The sequence below is a fragment of the Heteronotia binoei genome, chromosome 13 (genome assembly GCF_032191835.1).
Source record: "Heteronotia binoei isolate CCM8104 ecotype False Entrance Well chromosome 13, APGP_CSIRO_Hbin_v1, whole genome shotgun sequence".
In the NCBI taxonomy this organism is placed as follows: Eukaryota; Metazoa; Chordata; class Lepidosauria; order Squamata; family Gekkonidae; genus Heteronotia; species Heteronotia binoei.
In genome coordinates, this window is record NC_083235.1 from 6429915 (window position 1) to 6445371 (window position 15457).

At 50.6% G+C, this 15457-nt stretch overlaps 1 protein-coding gene across 2 annotated transcripts in view; it reads left to right on the forward strand.

Moving 5' to 3' along the window:
* Window positions 1–2289: 2289 nt before the first annotated feature.
* RAVER1 (ribonucleoprotein, PTB binding 1) overlaps window positions 2290–15457 on the forward strand; it is a 60313-nt gene continuing 47145 nt past the window's right edge. For both annotated transcript variants that reach the window (XM_060252686.1, XM_060252687.1), the window contains exon 1: window positions 2290–2529. In XM_060252686.1, the coding sequence (XP_060108669.1) occupies window positions 2317–2529 (213 nt within the window). In that variant the 5' untranslated portion in view covers window positions 2290–2316. The remainder of the gene's footprint in view (window positions 2530–15457) is intronic.

Below are 15457 nucleotides of genomic sequence, written 5' to 3' on the forward strand. Positions count from 1 at the left end.
TCAGCCGGTATCATAATGCCCCTGTATAAATCGATGGTGCGGTCTCATTTGGAGTACTGTGTGCAGTTCTGGTCGCCGCACCTCAAAAAGGATATTATAGCATTGGAGAAAGTCCAGAAAAGGGCAACTAGAATGATTAAAAGGTTAGAACACTTTCCCCATGAAGAAAGGTTAAAACGCTTGGGGCTCTTTAGCTTGGAGAAACGTCGACTGCGGGGTGACATGATAGAAGTTTACAAGATTATGCATGGGATGGAGAAAGTAGAGAAAGGAGTCCTTTTCTCCCTTTCTCACAATACAAGAATTCGTGGGCATTCAATGAAACTGCTGAGCAGTCAGGTTAGAATAGATGAAAGGAAATACTTCCTCACCCAAAGGGGAATTAACATGTGGAACTCACTGCCACAGGAGGTGGTGGCAGCTGCAAGCATAGCCAGCTTCAAGAGGGGATTGGATAAAAATGTAGAGCAGAGGTCCATCAGTGGCTATTAGCCACAGTGTGTGTGTATATATATATATATGTGTGTGGGGTGTGTGTGTGTGTATGCATATATACACACACACACACATATATTGGCCACTGTGTGACACAGAGTGTTGGACATGGCTGTTTTTATGTTCTTAACACATTAACCACTACACACCCACTGGTTTCAGTCACATGTATGCATGCAAGCAGCAGTTTTGTAAGCTGTAAAGCAGGGGTGCACACTCGTTACAAGTATGGTTTCTAAGTCCCACTCAAGAATTTTGGGGGTGGAGCAAGGAGGAAGGGTGCGGCAACTCCCAAAGGGGTTCTGGCCATCACCTTGAAAAGAACCACATCCCTTTTAAATCCCTTCCCTCCATATGGAAATAATGAAGAATATGGGCACCTTTTGGGGTGCTCATAGAACTGGAACCCCTGGTCTAATCTTTTTGGAACCGGGATGTTTTGAGGAGAGGCACTGGATGCTATGCTGGAAATTTGGTGCAAATGAGTTGGGCTAAAGAGCTCTGGCACCTCTTTTTCTACGAAATGACCCCGGCTGGGTACAAAGAGCATCTGCCACAGACTGAAGCCGCAAACTGTTCACTAGTATCATTGACAAAAGAGGGGGGACTCTGGGTGCATTCACACGCACTAAATGACGTGCTTTGCTGTGTAAGAATGGCAAAATTCACTTGCAAGCAGTCGCCCTACGAAAGCATGCCACGCTTTCTATTTCTGCCAAGACAAAAGGCAGGTTAATAATCTACCCAATTACGTCTGGCTGTCATTCACAGAAGTATTTCGGGTCCAAATTTCAAGTTATGAAATGATGCCTGGGGTCAGAGAAAGAACTTTTTCTCCTTTTCCCTAAAATGCTAGAACTTGAAGGCTTTCCATGAAGCTGATGGGCAAGAGGACAAAAGGAAATATTACATTACACAGAGGGATCAAAATGTGGAATTGGCTGCCAGAGGATGCAGAGGTAACCACAGGAACAGACAGCTTTTTTAACCCAGTTTTTTTAACCTGGTTTGACCCAGCAGGGCTCTTCTGATGTTCTTCTCACGGGAAGGCCTTGGCCTCTCTGCCCTGTTGTTGGTCCTCCAGAGGAACTGGGTGGCCTCTGTGTGAGACAGGAGGCTGGACCAGATGGACCCTCACTGGTCTGATCCAGCAGGACTCGTCTGATGTTCTTCTCAGGGGAAGGCCTCAGCCTCTCTGCCCTGTTGCTGGCCCTCCAGAGGAACTGGTTGGCCACTGTGTGAGACAGGAGGCTGGACTAGATGGACCTTCACTGGTTTGATTCCCTTTCTGATGCCTGGGATCTTAGAGAATTGTTGTGAGTCAATGTGTACAGTCGGGGACTGAACCCGAGCCCTTCTGCCTGCAAAGCGGGAACTGAACCCTGGGCAATATGCATGCAAAGCGGGGACTTGAACCCGGGCTCTACTACCTGCAAAGCGGGAAGGGAACTGACATAAGAAACAGAAGCACTACCGCCCAGCCCGTCTTCAAGGCGCCACCATATTCCCCTTTTGCAAATGCAAAAACTTCGCAGCCACAAGAGCGTCCCGCGCAAGCTAATGCACCCCATCATTTTTACAGCGTTTTGCCTCTCCGCTGCGAGCTGCAGAACACGCCCGCCCGGGCTTGCAGCGTCCAGCACGGAAGCACGCGGAGGAACCCTCCCCTCTCCTCCCATTGGCCGGCCCGCCGTGGAGGAGGCGGGCCCAAGCTCAGCCGCGGGCCAACCGGCGCCCCGCCTGCCCGGCGGCCGCTCTGTCTTCCTCCCGCGTCCGCCTCTCGATGGTTCTGCGCCCGGAGGAGGAGGAGGCGAGTCCAAGATGGCGGCGGCGGCTGAGGCGGCTGTGGGGGAAGCTGAGGCGGCGCTGGGGTCGCTTCCCAGCCCGGAGGGCGGCTCGGGCCCGGCCCCCGAAGAGGAGCTGCCTCCGCTGGACGAGGCCGAGATCCTGAGCCGCCTGGAGAGGAGCGCCCGCCAGTTCCGCAACCGCCGCAAAGTCCTCATCAGGGGGCTGCCCGCAGACGTCGCCAACCAGGTGAGGAGGAGGGGAGGGGCCTGGAGGACACGCCCTCAGCTCCCCCCCGCGAAATCCCACCAAATGACGAGGTGCCATCTCCCGGGCGGGAGATTCCGGGAGACCTTTGAGGGGACCCTTGCACGCCTGGAGACCCCGCCCCAGCCCCCCTGCGAAATCCCTCCAAAACACATGTTGCCATCTCCCGGCCGGGAGATTCCGGGAGACCAGGGTGCAAGCTTGCGGGGGGTGTTAGGGTTGCCAATCCCGGGGGGGGGGGGGACGGGATGAACGGAAAGCAGGCGGGGAGGGAAATGTCTCCTGGGGACTCCATTCTTCTGTGTGGAGACGGATTCCCATAGGGTATTTGTTTTATTTTATCAAAGATTTCAGGTTTTCACAGCTGGTAACATGATTAGGGTTTGTAGAATCTTTCGGGCTCAAGTGCCGTGTTCTGCTGGAGAAAGTTTTCCTTCCAGACGTTTCGTTCTCGGCTGCGGAGAACATCCTCAGTGGCGTTGCAGCCGGAGCAGGCGCTCAGACCTTCTTGGCTGCTGTGCATGGAGTGAGGCCAGGGCTGCTGGAGAGCTGCTATTTCTAGGCTATTTCACTCAATGCACAGCAGCCAAGAAGGTCAGAGCGCCTGCTCCGGCTGCAACGCCACTGAGGATGTTCTCCGCAGCTGAGAACGAAACGTCTGGAAGAAAAACTTTTTCCAGTAGAACACGGCACTTGAGCCCGAAAGATTCTACAAACCCTAATTATTTTATTTTAGTCAATTTCTGTTCCGCCCATTCCCCGTAGGGCCCGGGGCGGAGTACAACATGTAATGAAACAATAAAAATACAATAAAAGCATTTTATAAACATACAACTCAACAGCACTCTGATGAGCATGGCATCGCGTATTGCCTGGCCTGGCCGTCTCACATCATGATATCTCATAGGGGTGGCAGTTTTTATTCCATTTCCTAGCACAGGTGGCAGTGCTGGCTGGGGAGGCCAACCATAAGAACTTAAAAACATAAGAGAAGCCATGTTGCATCAGGCCAGTGGCCCATCCAGTCCAACACTCTGTGTCACACAGTGACCAAAAAACTTGGGTGCCATCAGGAGGTCCATCAGTGGGGCCAGGACACTAGAAGACCTCCCACTGTGCCCCCTCAAGCATCAAGAATACAGGTCATCACTGCCCCAGACATAAGAACATCAGAGAAGCCATGTTGGATCAGGCCAGTGGCCTCTCCAGTCCAACACTCTGTGTCACACAGTGGCCAAAAAAAAACAAAACCCAAGTGCCATTAGGAGGTTCACAATTGGGGCTAGAAGCCCTTCCACTTTGCACCCCCCCACCAAGCACCAAGAATACAGAGCATCACTGCCCCAGACAGTTCCAACAATACGCTGTGGCTAATAGCCGCTGATGGACCTCTGCTCCATATTTTTATTCAATCCCCTCTTGAAGCTGGCTATGCTTGTAGCCACCGCCACCTCCTGTGGCAGTGAATCCCACATGTTAATCACCCTTTGGGGGAAGAAGGACTTCCTTTTATCTGTTTTAACCTGACTGTTCAGCAATTTCATTGAATGCCCACAAAATCAAGAATAGATGCCCACAGCCTCAACCAGATCAAGAATAGATGATGGCAGACGATAATCCATTTTGTAACACAGGTGACAGTGCCGATAGGGGAGGCTAACCAGATCAAGAATAGACGCCCGCGGCCTCAACTAAAAGCCTGGTGGAACAGCTCCGTTTTACAGGCCCTACGGAAGGCTAATAAGCCAGGTAGGGCCCGGATCTCAATAGGGAGCTGATTCCACCAGGTTGGGACCAGGACTGAAAAAGCCCTGGCCCTAGTTGAAGCAAGGCGGGCGTCTCTTGGGATGGGGATGGCCGACAGATGTTGGGAGGCCAAATGTAACGACCTGGGCATATATGGAAGGAGACGGTCCCTCAGGTATGTTGGTCCCAGGCTGCGTAAGGCTTTAAATGGAGAATTGATCTGCAGGTATCGAAAGCTTGAGGGGGGGGCTGTTCTTTGGGGTATAGGTCCTCTTCTGCCTCTTAGCCCCCACCGCCCTGTCGGCCAGCTTGGAGAAGGCATTGCTCTCTTTAAATCACTTCTCCAAGCCAGGTGGCAGCTTGGAGAATGCATTTAAAGTTAACATTGCTTTCTTTCAACTGCTCCCTCCCTCCCCATATATTTGACTTATTCCTCCCTCCCTCCAACATCTGACATCCGTGTCTTGTAGCTCTCAAACATCTGACGCTTATTCTCTGCAGCCATTATGTTAGGCAAGTTTGGCTACCCTTTTCCTGAGAGCCAGTTTGGTGTAGTGGTGAAGTGTGCGGACTCTTATCAGGGAGAACCAGGTTTGATTCCCCACTCCTCCACTTGCACCTGCTAGCATGGCCTTGGGTCAGCCATAGCTCTGGCAGAGGTGGTCCTTGAAAGGGCAGCTGCTGTGAGAGCCCTCTCAGCCCCACCCACCTCACAAGGTTTCTGTTGTGGGGGAGGGAGATAAAGAAGATTGTAAGCCGCTCTGAGACTCTTGAGTGGAGGGCGGGATATAAATCCAATGTCGTCTTCTTCCTTGAAGACGTTCCACATCTTCTGGTTGCCCCCTTAGTCTGTTCAAGCAAAACAAAATAGCACTCTGGTGACAACCCAAAAGGTTATCTAGGTATTTTATCGAGGTAGGTTATTTGTCTAGGTAGATTCAGGTGGGTAGCTGTGTTGGTGTGGAGCAATAAAACAAAGTTTTGAGTCCTATGGCACCTTTAAGACAAAAGTAGTTTAATTCTGAGTTTAAGCTTTCATGTTCACACACACGAAGTCTTATATCCAGAATTCAACATTGTTGGTCTGAAAGACGCCACTGAACTCAAAAGTTTTGTATTTATCTAGAAAAACTTTTAACTGCCTTTTCTAGGAACCTACCTAAGGGGGGCTTTGCAACGTAATTTTTAAAAAATGTTAAGGGCTATTATTGGAAATCTAGTGTTAAAACCTCAGCAGGAAAATATGGACCGTGCAAAAAGGCAGCTTAAAAATAACAATTTCTTGGCTAGCAACAGATTGAACGCCGCTAGCCTGCAGGGGTTGTGGGCTGAAACTCTTGGGCGCCGCCCCATTACTTGTGCCTGCTCTCTGGGCGGCAGCCGCGTGGTTCCATTAGCAAGAATGCCTAATAGGTGCTCTTTCTCTTTTCTCTGCCCTTGGTTTTGGGTTGGAATCAGGCCCGAAGAAAAGTCCTTGGGTACTCTCTAAAGCAGCAATGGCCAAACTGTGACTCAGGAGCCACGTATGGCTCTTTCACACACATTGTGTGGCTCTCAAAGCCCCCACTGCCCCATTGGCTGGCTTGAAGAAGGCATTTGTCTCTTTAAATCACTCCTCCAAGCCAAGATAGTGGGCAGCTAGGAAAATGCATTTAAAGTTAGTTGTTATTTTCCTTCCTTCCTTCCTTCCTTCCTTCCTTCCTTCCTTCCTTCCTTCCTTCCTTCCTTCCTTCCTTCCTTCCTTCCTTCCTTCCTTCCTTCCTTCCTTCCTTCCTTCCTTCCTTCCTTCCTTCCTTCCTTCCTTCCCTGTTAGAGTTCTTCGAGGGGGTGAACAAACATGTGGACAAAGGGGACAAAGGGTTTACCTTGACTTCTGGAAAGCTTTGGATAAAGTTCCTCAATAAAGGCTCCTTAGTAACCTCGAGAGTCATGGAGCAAAAGGACAAGTCCTCTTGTGGATCAAAAACTGGCTACTTAATAGGAAACAAAGAGTGAGTATAAATGGGCAATTTTTGTAGTGGAAGAGGGTAAGCAGTGGGGTGCCGCAGGGCTCAGTACTGGGTCCCATGCTCTTTAACTTGTTCATTAATGATTTGGAGTTGGGAGTAAGCAGTGAAGTCGCTACGTTTGCAGATGACACTAAATTGTTCAGGGTGGTGAGAACCAGAGAGAATTGTGAGGCACTCCAAAGGGATCTGTTGAGGCTGGGTGAGTGGGCGTCAACGTGGCAGATGAGATTCAGTGTGACCAAGTGCAAAATATTGCACATTGGGGCCAAAAATCCTAGTTGTAAGTACAAGTTGATAGGGTGTGAACTGGCAGAGACTGACCAAGAGAAAGATCTTGGAGCCGTGGTAGATAACTCACTGAAAATGTCAAGACAGTGTGCGATTGCAATAAAAAAATGGCTATTAGCCAGAGCTTATCGTTGGAACTCTGGGGCAGTGATGCTCTGTCTTCTGGTGCTTGCGGGGGGGGGGGCACAGTGGAAGGGCTTCTGGCCCTACTGGTGGACCTCTTGATGGCACTTGGGGTTTTTTTGGCCACTTTGTGACACAGAGTGTTGGACTGGATGGGCAATTGGCCTGATCCAACATGGCTTCTCTTATGTTCTTATGTTCCTTCCTTCCCTCCTCTCAACCACATGATGTTCATGTCTTGTGGCTCTCAAACATCTGATGTTTATTCTATGTGGCTCTTGCATTAGGCAGGTTTGGCCATCCCTGCTCTAAAGTTTGCACGCACGTTATGCGCATGTAGCTATCTTTCAGCACAAGACATTTCCTTACAATCCTCGGGAGATTGTTCTGGATGAAGTCAGGCCAAAGTGACATGGTCCAAACTATCTAACCAGCCTGTTTTTATCCCTTTCCCGCGAGGAGCTGAGGCACGCTCCTTGCCCCGTTTGAGTCTTCCAGCAGCCCTGTGAGGCTGAGGGAACGGCCCAAGGTCTCCCAGAAAGCTTTGTAGCAGAGCAGAGATTGGAACTGGTTCCTCGCCCGGTGCTGTTAACTGTCGTGCCACGCTGGCACTTGACGTGAAAGACTTAACCAGGAATATTTTGACAGGTATCCTTAGCCTAGAGGCAGTTTTGTGAAAGGCACAAAGCGTGGCTGTGTTTGGGCACGCACACACCTGTCCGAAGGAACAAAAGCTCATAAATCGCAGGTACATCCGGTTGTGACCTGCAGAAGGTGGCAGGAAACCTGTGGCAGATTTCCCAAATCCTTCCAAGGAAAGAAAATGGGCCTTATTGAAACATGAGGCTGGAAAGGCCCACTGCACTTCATTGCATGGGCTTACCATCGCCTTTTATAGCCCCGTGGTACAGAGTGGTAAGGCTGCAGTACTGCAGTCTGAGCTCTCTGCTCATGACCTGAGTTCGGTCCTGGCGGAAGCTGGGTTCAGGTAGCTGGCTCAAAGTTGACTCAGCCTTCCATCCTTCTGAGGTCAGTAAAATGAGTACCCAGCTTGCTGGGGGGGGAAGTGTAGATGACCGGGGAAGGCAATGGCAAACCGCCATGTAAAAAGTTTGCTGTGAAAACATTGTGATGCGACGTCACCCCAGAGTTGGAAATGACTGGTGCTTGCACAAGGGACTACTTTTACCTTTTTAATGTCCCCCTTTAAAGTAGCTTGCAACCTGGGAAGGGTTTGTGGCTCAGTGTCAGAGTATCTGCTTGGCATGCAGAAAGTCCCAGGTTCAATCCCAGCATCTCCAGCTAAAAGGACTAGGCAGGAGATGATGGGAAAGACCTTGGCCTGAGACCCTGGCTCAGTGGCAGAGCATCTGCTTGGCATGCAGAAGGTCCCAGGTTCAACCCCCAACATCTCTGTGAAAAGAACCAGGCAGAAGTAGATGGGAAAGACCTTGACCTGAGCCCCTGGCTCAGTGGCAGAGCCTCTGCTTGGCATGCAGAAGGTCCCAGATTCAATCCCCAGCACCTCCAGCTAAAAGGACTAGGCAGGAGGTGATGGGAAAGACCTTGACCTGAGACCCTGGCTCAGTGGCAGAGCATCTGCTTGGCATGCAGAAGGTCCCAGGTCCAATCCCCAGCATCTCAAGTTAGAAGGACCAGGCAGGAGGTGATGGGAAATACCGAGACCCTGGAGAGCAGCTGCCAGTCTGAGCTGCTAGTACTGAAATTGATGGACTAAGGGTCTGATTCAGTAGAAGGCAGCTTCATCTGTATTCATGTGTGTATGTTTGACTAGCAAAAGGAATTGCAGCTCCGTGGAATATGTAGCTAATATGGAACTTGCTTCCCAGGACTTGGTGGTGATTCCTACCTTTGGCTTCTTAAAAGGCTCAGGTGAAACGGAGTCAGATGCTGTAGCTGGAAAATTCTGTCTGTGACAGGGATGCTCTGTATTTTTTTCATGCTGAGGGGGCCACAGTGGGAGAGCTTCTGGAGTTTTGGCCCTGCTGGTGGACCTCCTGATGGCACCTGTGTTTTGGCCATCATGTGACACAGAGTGTTGGACTGAAAGGCCACTGGTCTGATCCAACATGGCTCTTTTGTGTTCTTGCTTGTTGTACCATGTGCCGGGGCTAAAGCCGGGACGGCCATGTTTGATGTGTGTTTTTATTTATTGAACTTGTGCCTCGCTTTTCCACTGTAAAGATACTTGGCTGTGGTATTCTACCCATGAGTTCTTCGAAGGTGTTTAGGTGGCCACATGCCGGCAATAGGGTTTTGGACTAGATCAGGGGTGACCAAACTGCGGCTCAGGAACCACATGTGGCTCTTTCACACATATTGCCTGGCTCTTGAAGCCCCCACCACCCCATTGGCAGGCTTGGAGAATACATTTAAAGTTCCTTTCTTTCCACCTCTCCCTCCCTTCCCTCCTTCCTGTCTTGAGGCTCTCCAACATCTGACGTTCGTGTCTCGTGGCTTTCACACATCTGACGTTTATTCTACGTGGCTCTTACATTAAGCAAGTTTGGTTGCCTCTGGACTAGATGGATGCTTGGCCTGATTCCACTAGGCTGCTTCATTCAGCATTTACATGGCTTATTTGACATATACGAAGCACTTGATAACACATTCTCACTGTATACAGCATATGCTTCCGTCGAGGGTAAGAACTTGTACGAGATTTCAAGCGTCGAGTCACTCGGCGGCTGCAGGCATAACTTCTGCCTGGTGAAGAATTTGAATTCCAAAGCTTATCTCCGGTTGTTGGCACAAGGCACAGCAGCTAGCTAAGCCCTGGGGCATCTTGTAAATTCAGCTGCGCATTGCGTATTCGTGCCACCTGGGGTTTGCCCCATCTTTTAGGCACCTTGCCATGATCCTGCTGTTAATTTTCGAGGCGTGGCGTTGGTAACAACCTTGTGTCATGCACTCAACGCAGCAACACACTAATAAATCCCTCACTTCCATACAAAGTCCGTTCTGGAGGGGGTGAAGGTATATTTCTGTACCACTGCATACATGCGTGGAAACCGGGCTGCTGTTCTGTTTTAGACCCACTGAAGAATTCACTTGTTTGTTTAGCCCAGTCGGAGAATTAATGGAGACAGGGAAGAATTATATCAGGGGAGTCAAACTCATTTGTTGAGAGCCAGTTTGGTGTAGTGGTTAAGTGCGTGGACTCTTATCTGGGAGAACCGGGTTTGATTCCCCACGCCTCCACTTGCAGCTCCTGGAATGGCCTTGGGTCAGCCATAGCTTTTGTAGGTGTTGTCCTTGAAAGGGCAGCTGCTGTGAGAGCCCTCTCAGCCCCACCCACCTCACAGGGTGTCTGTTGTGGGGGGAGAAGATATAGGAGATTGTAAGCTGCTGTGAGTCTCTGATTCAGTGAGAAGGGCGGGGTAAAAATCTGCAATGCTTCTTCTTCTTATGAGGGCCAGATCTGACATAAATGAGACCTTGTTGGGCCAGGTCATGTCAGGTTGGACCGGGTCATGTCCAGCCAGGCCATGTGTATACCTATTTACGATTAGGTAGCAGAGATATAAGCTTTATAAAGCACACAGACAAATACAATTAAATATATATATATTTTTAAAAAAACAAACTTTAAACATGCTTCAAACATTAGCACTCATTGGTCTTAAAGATGCTTTCTTTGTATCTCTCCCATGGGGTACAGGGAACTGGGCAAAGGAAACTCTGGCTCTTCCTTCTCAAGGGGGCCAAGAGGGGGAGGAGCCTCAGCCAATAGAAGGAAGGCAGGCTTTGCTCAGTAGCTCTGCTGTGCGATTGAGCGAGCCTGTCAAAGCAAACTGTTCCTCTCCCCTTCCTCGCTAAGTGAGGAGCCTCAGCCAATGGAGGAAATAGAGGCTTTGCTCTGTAGGTTTTTTGTTTTGCAGCTCGCTTCCCTGATTGTGGCTTTGCGGAGCATCGTTCTCAAGCGTAGCTCCGGGTAGAGTTTGCCCCCCCCTGGAGGAACTTCCTTTCTTCTGTTTCATAAACTCAAGCCTTGAGTTTCGTTCTAACAATGGGCTTCTTGTTTTCCTTTGAACACCGCATCCATTTCGTGAAACTGCCCCAAAATGTGACTGAGATGCTGCAGGCCAGCTGTGCGTTAACTCCTTGCACAGCTGTCCCTATTTGCTCTTCTTGAACATACACCTTGACAACGCCATCCCGTAGCAAGTGAGGCTGGGTGGGGCAGCTAGATGGATTGCCTGGTACGTAAGAACATAAGAGAAGCCATGTTGGGTCAGTCCAATGGCCCATCCAGTCCAACACTCTGTGTCACATAAGAACATAAGAGAAGCCCTGTTGGATCAGGCCAATGGCCCATCCAGTCCAACACTCTGTGTCACATAAGAACATAAGAGAAGCCATGTTGGATCAGGCCAATGGCCCATCCAGTCCAAAACTCTGCGTCACATAAGAACATAAGAAAAGCCATGTTGGGTCAGGCCAGTGGCTCATCCAGTCCAACACTCTGTGTCATGCAGTGGCCAAAAAACCCCAGGTGCCATCTGGAGGTCCACTAGTGGGGTCAGAACACTAGAAACCCTCCCACTGTTGCCCCCCCCCCCCCGCACCAAGAATACAGAGCATCACTGCCCCAGACAAAGAGTTCCAACAATACGCTGTGGCTAATAGCCACTGATGGACCTCTGCTCCAGATGTTGATCCCTCTTGAAGCTGGCTGTGCTTGTAGCCGCCGCCACCTGGGGCAGTAAATTCCATGTGTTAATCACCCTTTGGGTTAAGAAGTCCTTCCTTTTAACCGTTCTAACCCAACAGCTCAGCAATTTCATTGAGTGCCCACGAGTTCTTGTTTTGTGAGAAAGGGAGAAAAGGACTTCTTTCTCTCCCTTCTCCATCCCATGCAGAATCTTGAAAACCTCTGTCGTGTCACCCCTCAGCCGGCATTCCTCCAAGCTAAAGAGCCCCAAGCGCTTTAACCTTTCTTCATAGGGAAAGTGTTCCAACCCTTCAGTCATTCCAGTTGCCCTTTTTTGCACTTTTTCCAGCGCTATAATATCCTTTTTGAGGTGTGGTGACCAGAATTTTGCACAGTAGTCCAGTACATGCTTGGGGTGATGGAGTGGCCAGAAGTGTCTTCATCTGGGGATAGGACAGACGATGCTTTCTTGTGCTGGTGAGGTGATAGAGTCTGGCAGTGTGGGGAGACAGAGTGGTGCAAGGTGCCAAAGCTGGGAACAGAACATTTAGCACCCTGAATTCCAAAGTTTCCTTGACCTGGGAAGCCCAGCCTTGCCTCACTTCATAAGACTCTGGAAGAAGCACGGTTGGATCTCGTTAGGAGGGGACACCACTGAGAAAGACCCAAGGCTGCTGTGCAGAGGCAGGCAATGGCCAACCCACCTCTGTCATTCTCTTGGCTTGTCCTGGATGGCCCAGGCTAGCCAAATCTCATGTTGAAAGCTAAGACGGGTGAGTCCTGGTTACTTCTTGGATGGGAGACCACCAAGGAAGTCCAGGGTTGCTTCGCAGAGGCAGGCAATGGCAAACCACCTCTGAATGCCTCTTGCTTTGACTTGGATGGCCCGGGTAGCCCAGTCTTGTCAGATCTCAGAAGCTAAGGAGGGCCAGCCCTGGTTAATACTTGGGGAGGCCACCAGGTAAGTCCAGGGTTGCTACGCAGAGGCAGGCAATGGCAAGCCACCTCTGTCGGCTTCTTAGCTTGTCCTGGAAGGCCCAGGCTAGCCGAATGTCATCAGATTTTGAAAGCTAAGAAGGGTCAGTCCTGGTTACGTCTTGGATGGGAGACCACCAAGGAAGTCCAGGGTTGCTTCGCAGAGGCAGGCGATGGCAAACCACCTCTGAATGCCTCTTGCTTTGACTTGGATGGCCCGGGTAGCCCAGTCTTGTCAGATCTCAGAAGCTAAGGAGGGCCGGCCCTGGTTAATACTTGGGAAGGTGACCAAGTAAGTCGAGGGTTGTTATGAAGAGGCAGGCAAGGGCAAACCACCTCTGTCGGTTTCTTGGCTTGTCCTGAAAGGCCCAGGCTAGCTGAATCTCATCAGATTTTGAAAGCTAAGGAGGGTCAGTCCTGGTTACGTCTTGGATGGGAGACCACCAAGGAAGGCCAGGGTTGCTACGCAGAGGCAGGCAAGGGCAAACCACCTCTGAACCTCTCTTGCCTTGACCTGCTCAGGCTGGCCTGATCGCTTTCAATCTCAGAAGCTAAGCAGGGGCAGCCGTCATTAGTTCTTGGATGGGAGACCGCTGAGGCAATGGCAAAACCGCCTCTGTTCCGCTGTTGCCTTGAACACCCAGTGGGTTGCTAGAATTATGCTGTGGCTGGACGGCGCTTTCTGCCACTGCAAGAAACAAAGAGGAGATCAGAACGGCCGTTCTCAGAAACATCTCATTTAGGGAATCCCAGGATCTGGATGACGGTGATGATGATAATGATTTTATTGGATTTATACCCTGCCCTTCACTTGGAGTCTCAGAGAGGCTCACAATCTCCTTTGTCTTCCTCCCCCACAAGAGACACCCTGTGAGGTGGGTGGGGCTGAGAGAGCTCTGACAGGAGCTGCCCCTTTCAAGGACAGCACTGCGAGAGCTATGGCTGACCCAAGGCCATTCCAGCAGCTGCAAGTGGGGATCAAACCTGGTTCTCCCAGATAAGAGTCCGCACACTTAACCACTACACCAAACTGGCTCTCAGCTTGATGGCCCTTTTAAAGACAGAAGGAGAAGATATTGGATTTATAACCCGCCCTCCACTCTGAATCTCAGAGTCTCAGAGCGGCTCACAATCTCCTTTCCCTTCCTCCCTCACAACAGACACCCTGTGAGGTAGAATGAAGATATTGGATTTATATCCCGCCCTCCACTCCGAAGAGTCCTCAGAGCGGCTCACAATCTCCTTTCCCTTCTCCCCCACAACAGACACCCTGTGAGGTGGGTGGGGCTGAGAGAGCTCTGACAGGAGTTGCCCCTTTCAAGGACGGCACTGCGAGAGCTATGGCTGACCCAAGGCCATTCCAGCAGCTGCAAGTGAGGAGTGGGGAATACAACTCAGTTTCTCCCAGATAAGAGAGCTATGGCTGACCCAAGGCCACTCCAGCAGCTGCAAGTGGAGGAGCGGGGAATCAAACCCGGTTCTCCCAGATTAGAGAGCTATGGCTGACCCAAGGCCATTCCAGCAGCTGCAAGTGGAGGAGTGGGGAATCCAACTCAGTTCTCCCAGATAAGAGAGCTATGGCTGACCCAAGGCCATTCCAGCAGCTGCAAGTGGAGGAGTGGGGAATACAACTCAGTTCTCCCAGATAAGAGAGCTATGGCTGACCCAAGGCCACTCCAGCAGCTGCAAGTGGAGGAGCGGGGAATCAAACCCGGTTCTCCCAGATTAGAGAGCTATGGCTGACCCAAGGCCATTCCAGCAGCTACAAGTGGAGGAGTGGGGAATCCAACTCAGTTCTCCCAGATAAGAGAGCTATGGCTGACCCAAGGCCATTCCAGCAGCTGCAAGTGGAGGAGTGGGGACTCCAACTCAGTTCTCCCAGATAAGAGTCAGCACCCTTAACCACTGCTCCAAGCTTACTCTCTGTTGCGGGGTCAGACCCCTGATCGAGAAGGGCAGTGTAACTTTGTAGGAAATCCTCGCTGTGTATGTTTGCCCAGCTGCCTAGCAGTGGGCTGGCAGGCCCCCCCAGGTAAAAGCTGGACCCTGTGACCTGCCGGCATTGTTTAGGTGGGATCATTTGACTCCTGGGCTCTTTCATTTGTGATTCTTTAGCAGCAGGCAAGTTTCCAGAAATGCACTCAGTCGATAAACCCCCAGCTTTTTTCAAGAGCTCCCTTTCCACTGTTCGGCTGGGGTCACGCTGGGGGAAGAGAGATACAACAGCGTATGGAATGTTTTGTGCTGTTTAGGGAGTTGTGTTCCAAAACCGGTCTTGCTCTGCAGCCCTCTCTCTGTGTATGAGGGTTTTTGTGTTGGTCTGGGGTAATAATAATAATAGTAAACTTTTATTTATATCCCGCCCTCCCCGCCAAGGCAGGCTCAGGGGGGCTAACAAGACATGGTAAAACCATGATACAATAAAACGATATATAATATAATTAATAATTTAAACAGTAAAACCAATAAAACAATATAACATTATAATATAATCAACTTGTGTATAAGATGGCTCGGTGTTATTAATGTTATCAGGGTTCCGTCTTAAAAAGCTAGCTGGAAGAGGACAATTTTGCAGGCCCTACGGAATTGGTTAAAATCCCGCAGGGCCCGCACCTCTTCCGGCAGTTGATTCCACCATTGGGGGGGCCTTCATAGAGAACGCCTGTTCTCTGGTAGTTTTTAGTTTGGTTTCTTTTGGCCCAGGGATTTCGAGAAGATTTTTTGAACTGGATCGTAGTGCTCTCTGGGGAACATATGGAGAGAGGCGGTCCCTAAGGTAGGCAGGTCCTCGACCATATAGGGCTTTAAAGGTAATGACCAGCACCTTGTAACGGACCCGGTAAACAATTGGCAGCCAGTGCAACTCCCGCAGCCGAGGCTGCACATGTTCCCACCGAGGCAGTCCCAGTAATAGCCTGGCTGCTGCGTTCTGCACTAGCTGCAGTTTCCGGGTTCGGTACAGGGGCAGCCCCATGTAGAGGGCATTACAGTAGTCTAACCTCGAGGTGACCGTTGCATGGATCACTGTTGCCAGGTCGTTGCGCTCCAGGAAGGGGGCCAACTGCCTCGCCCGTCTAAGATGAAAAAAGGC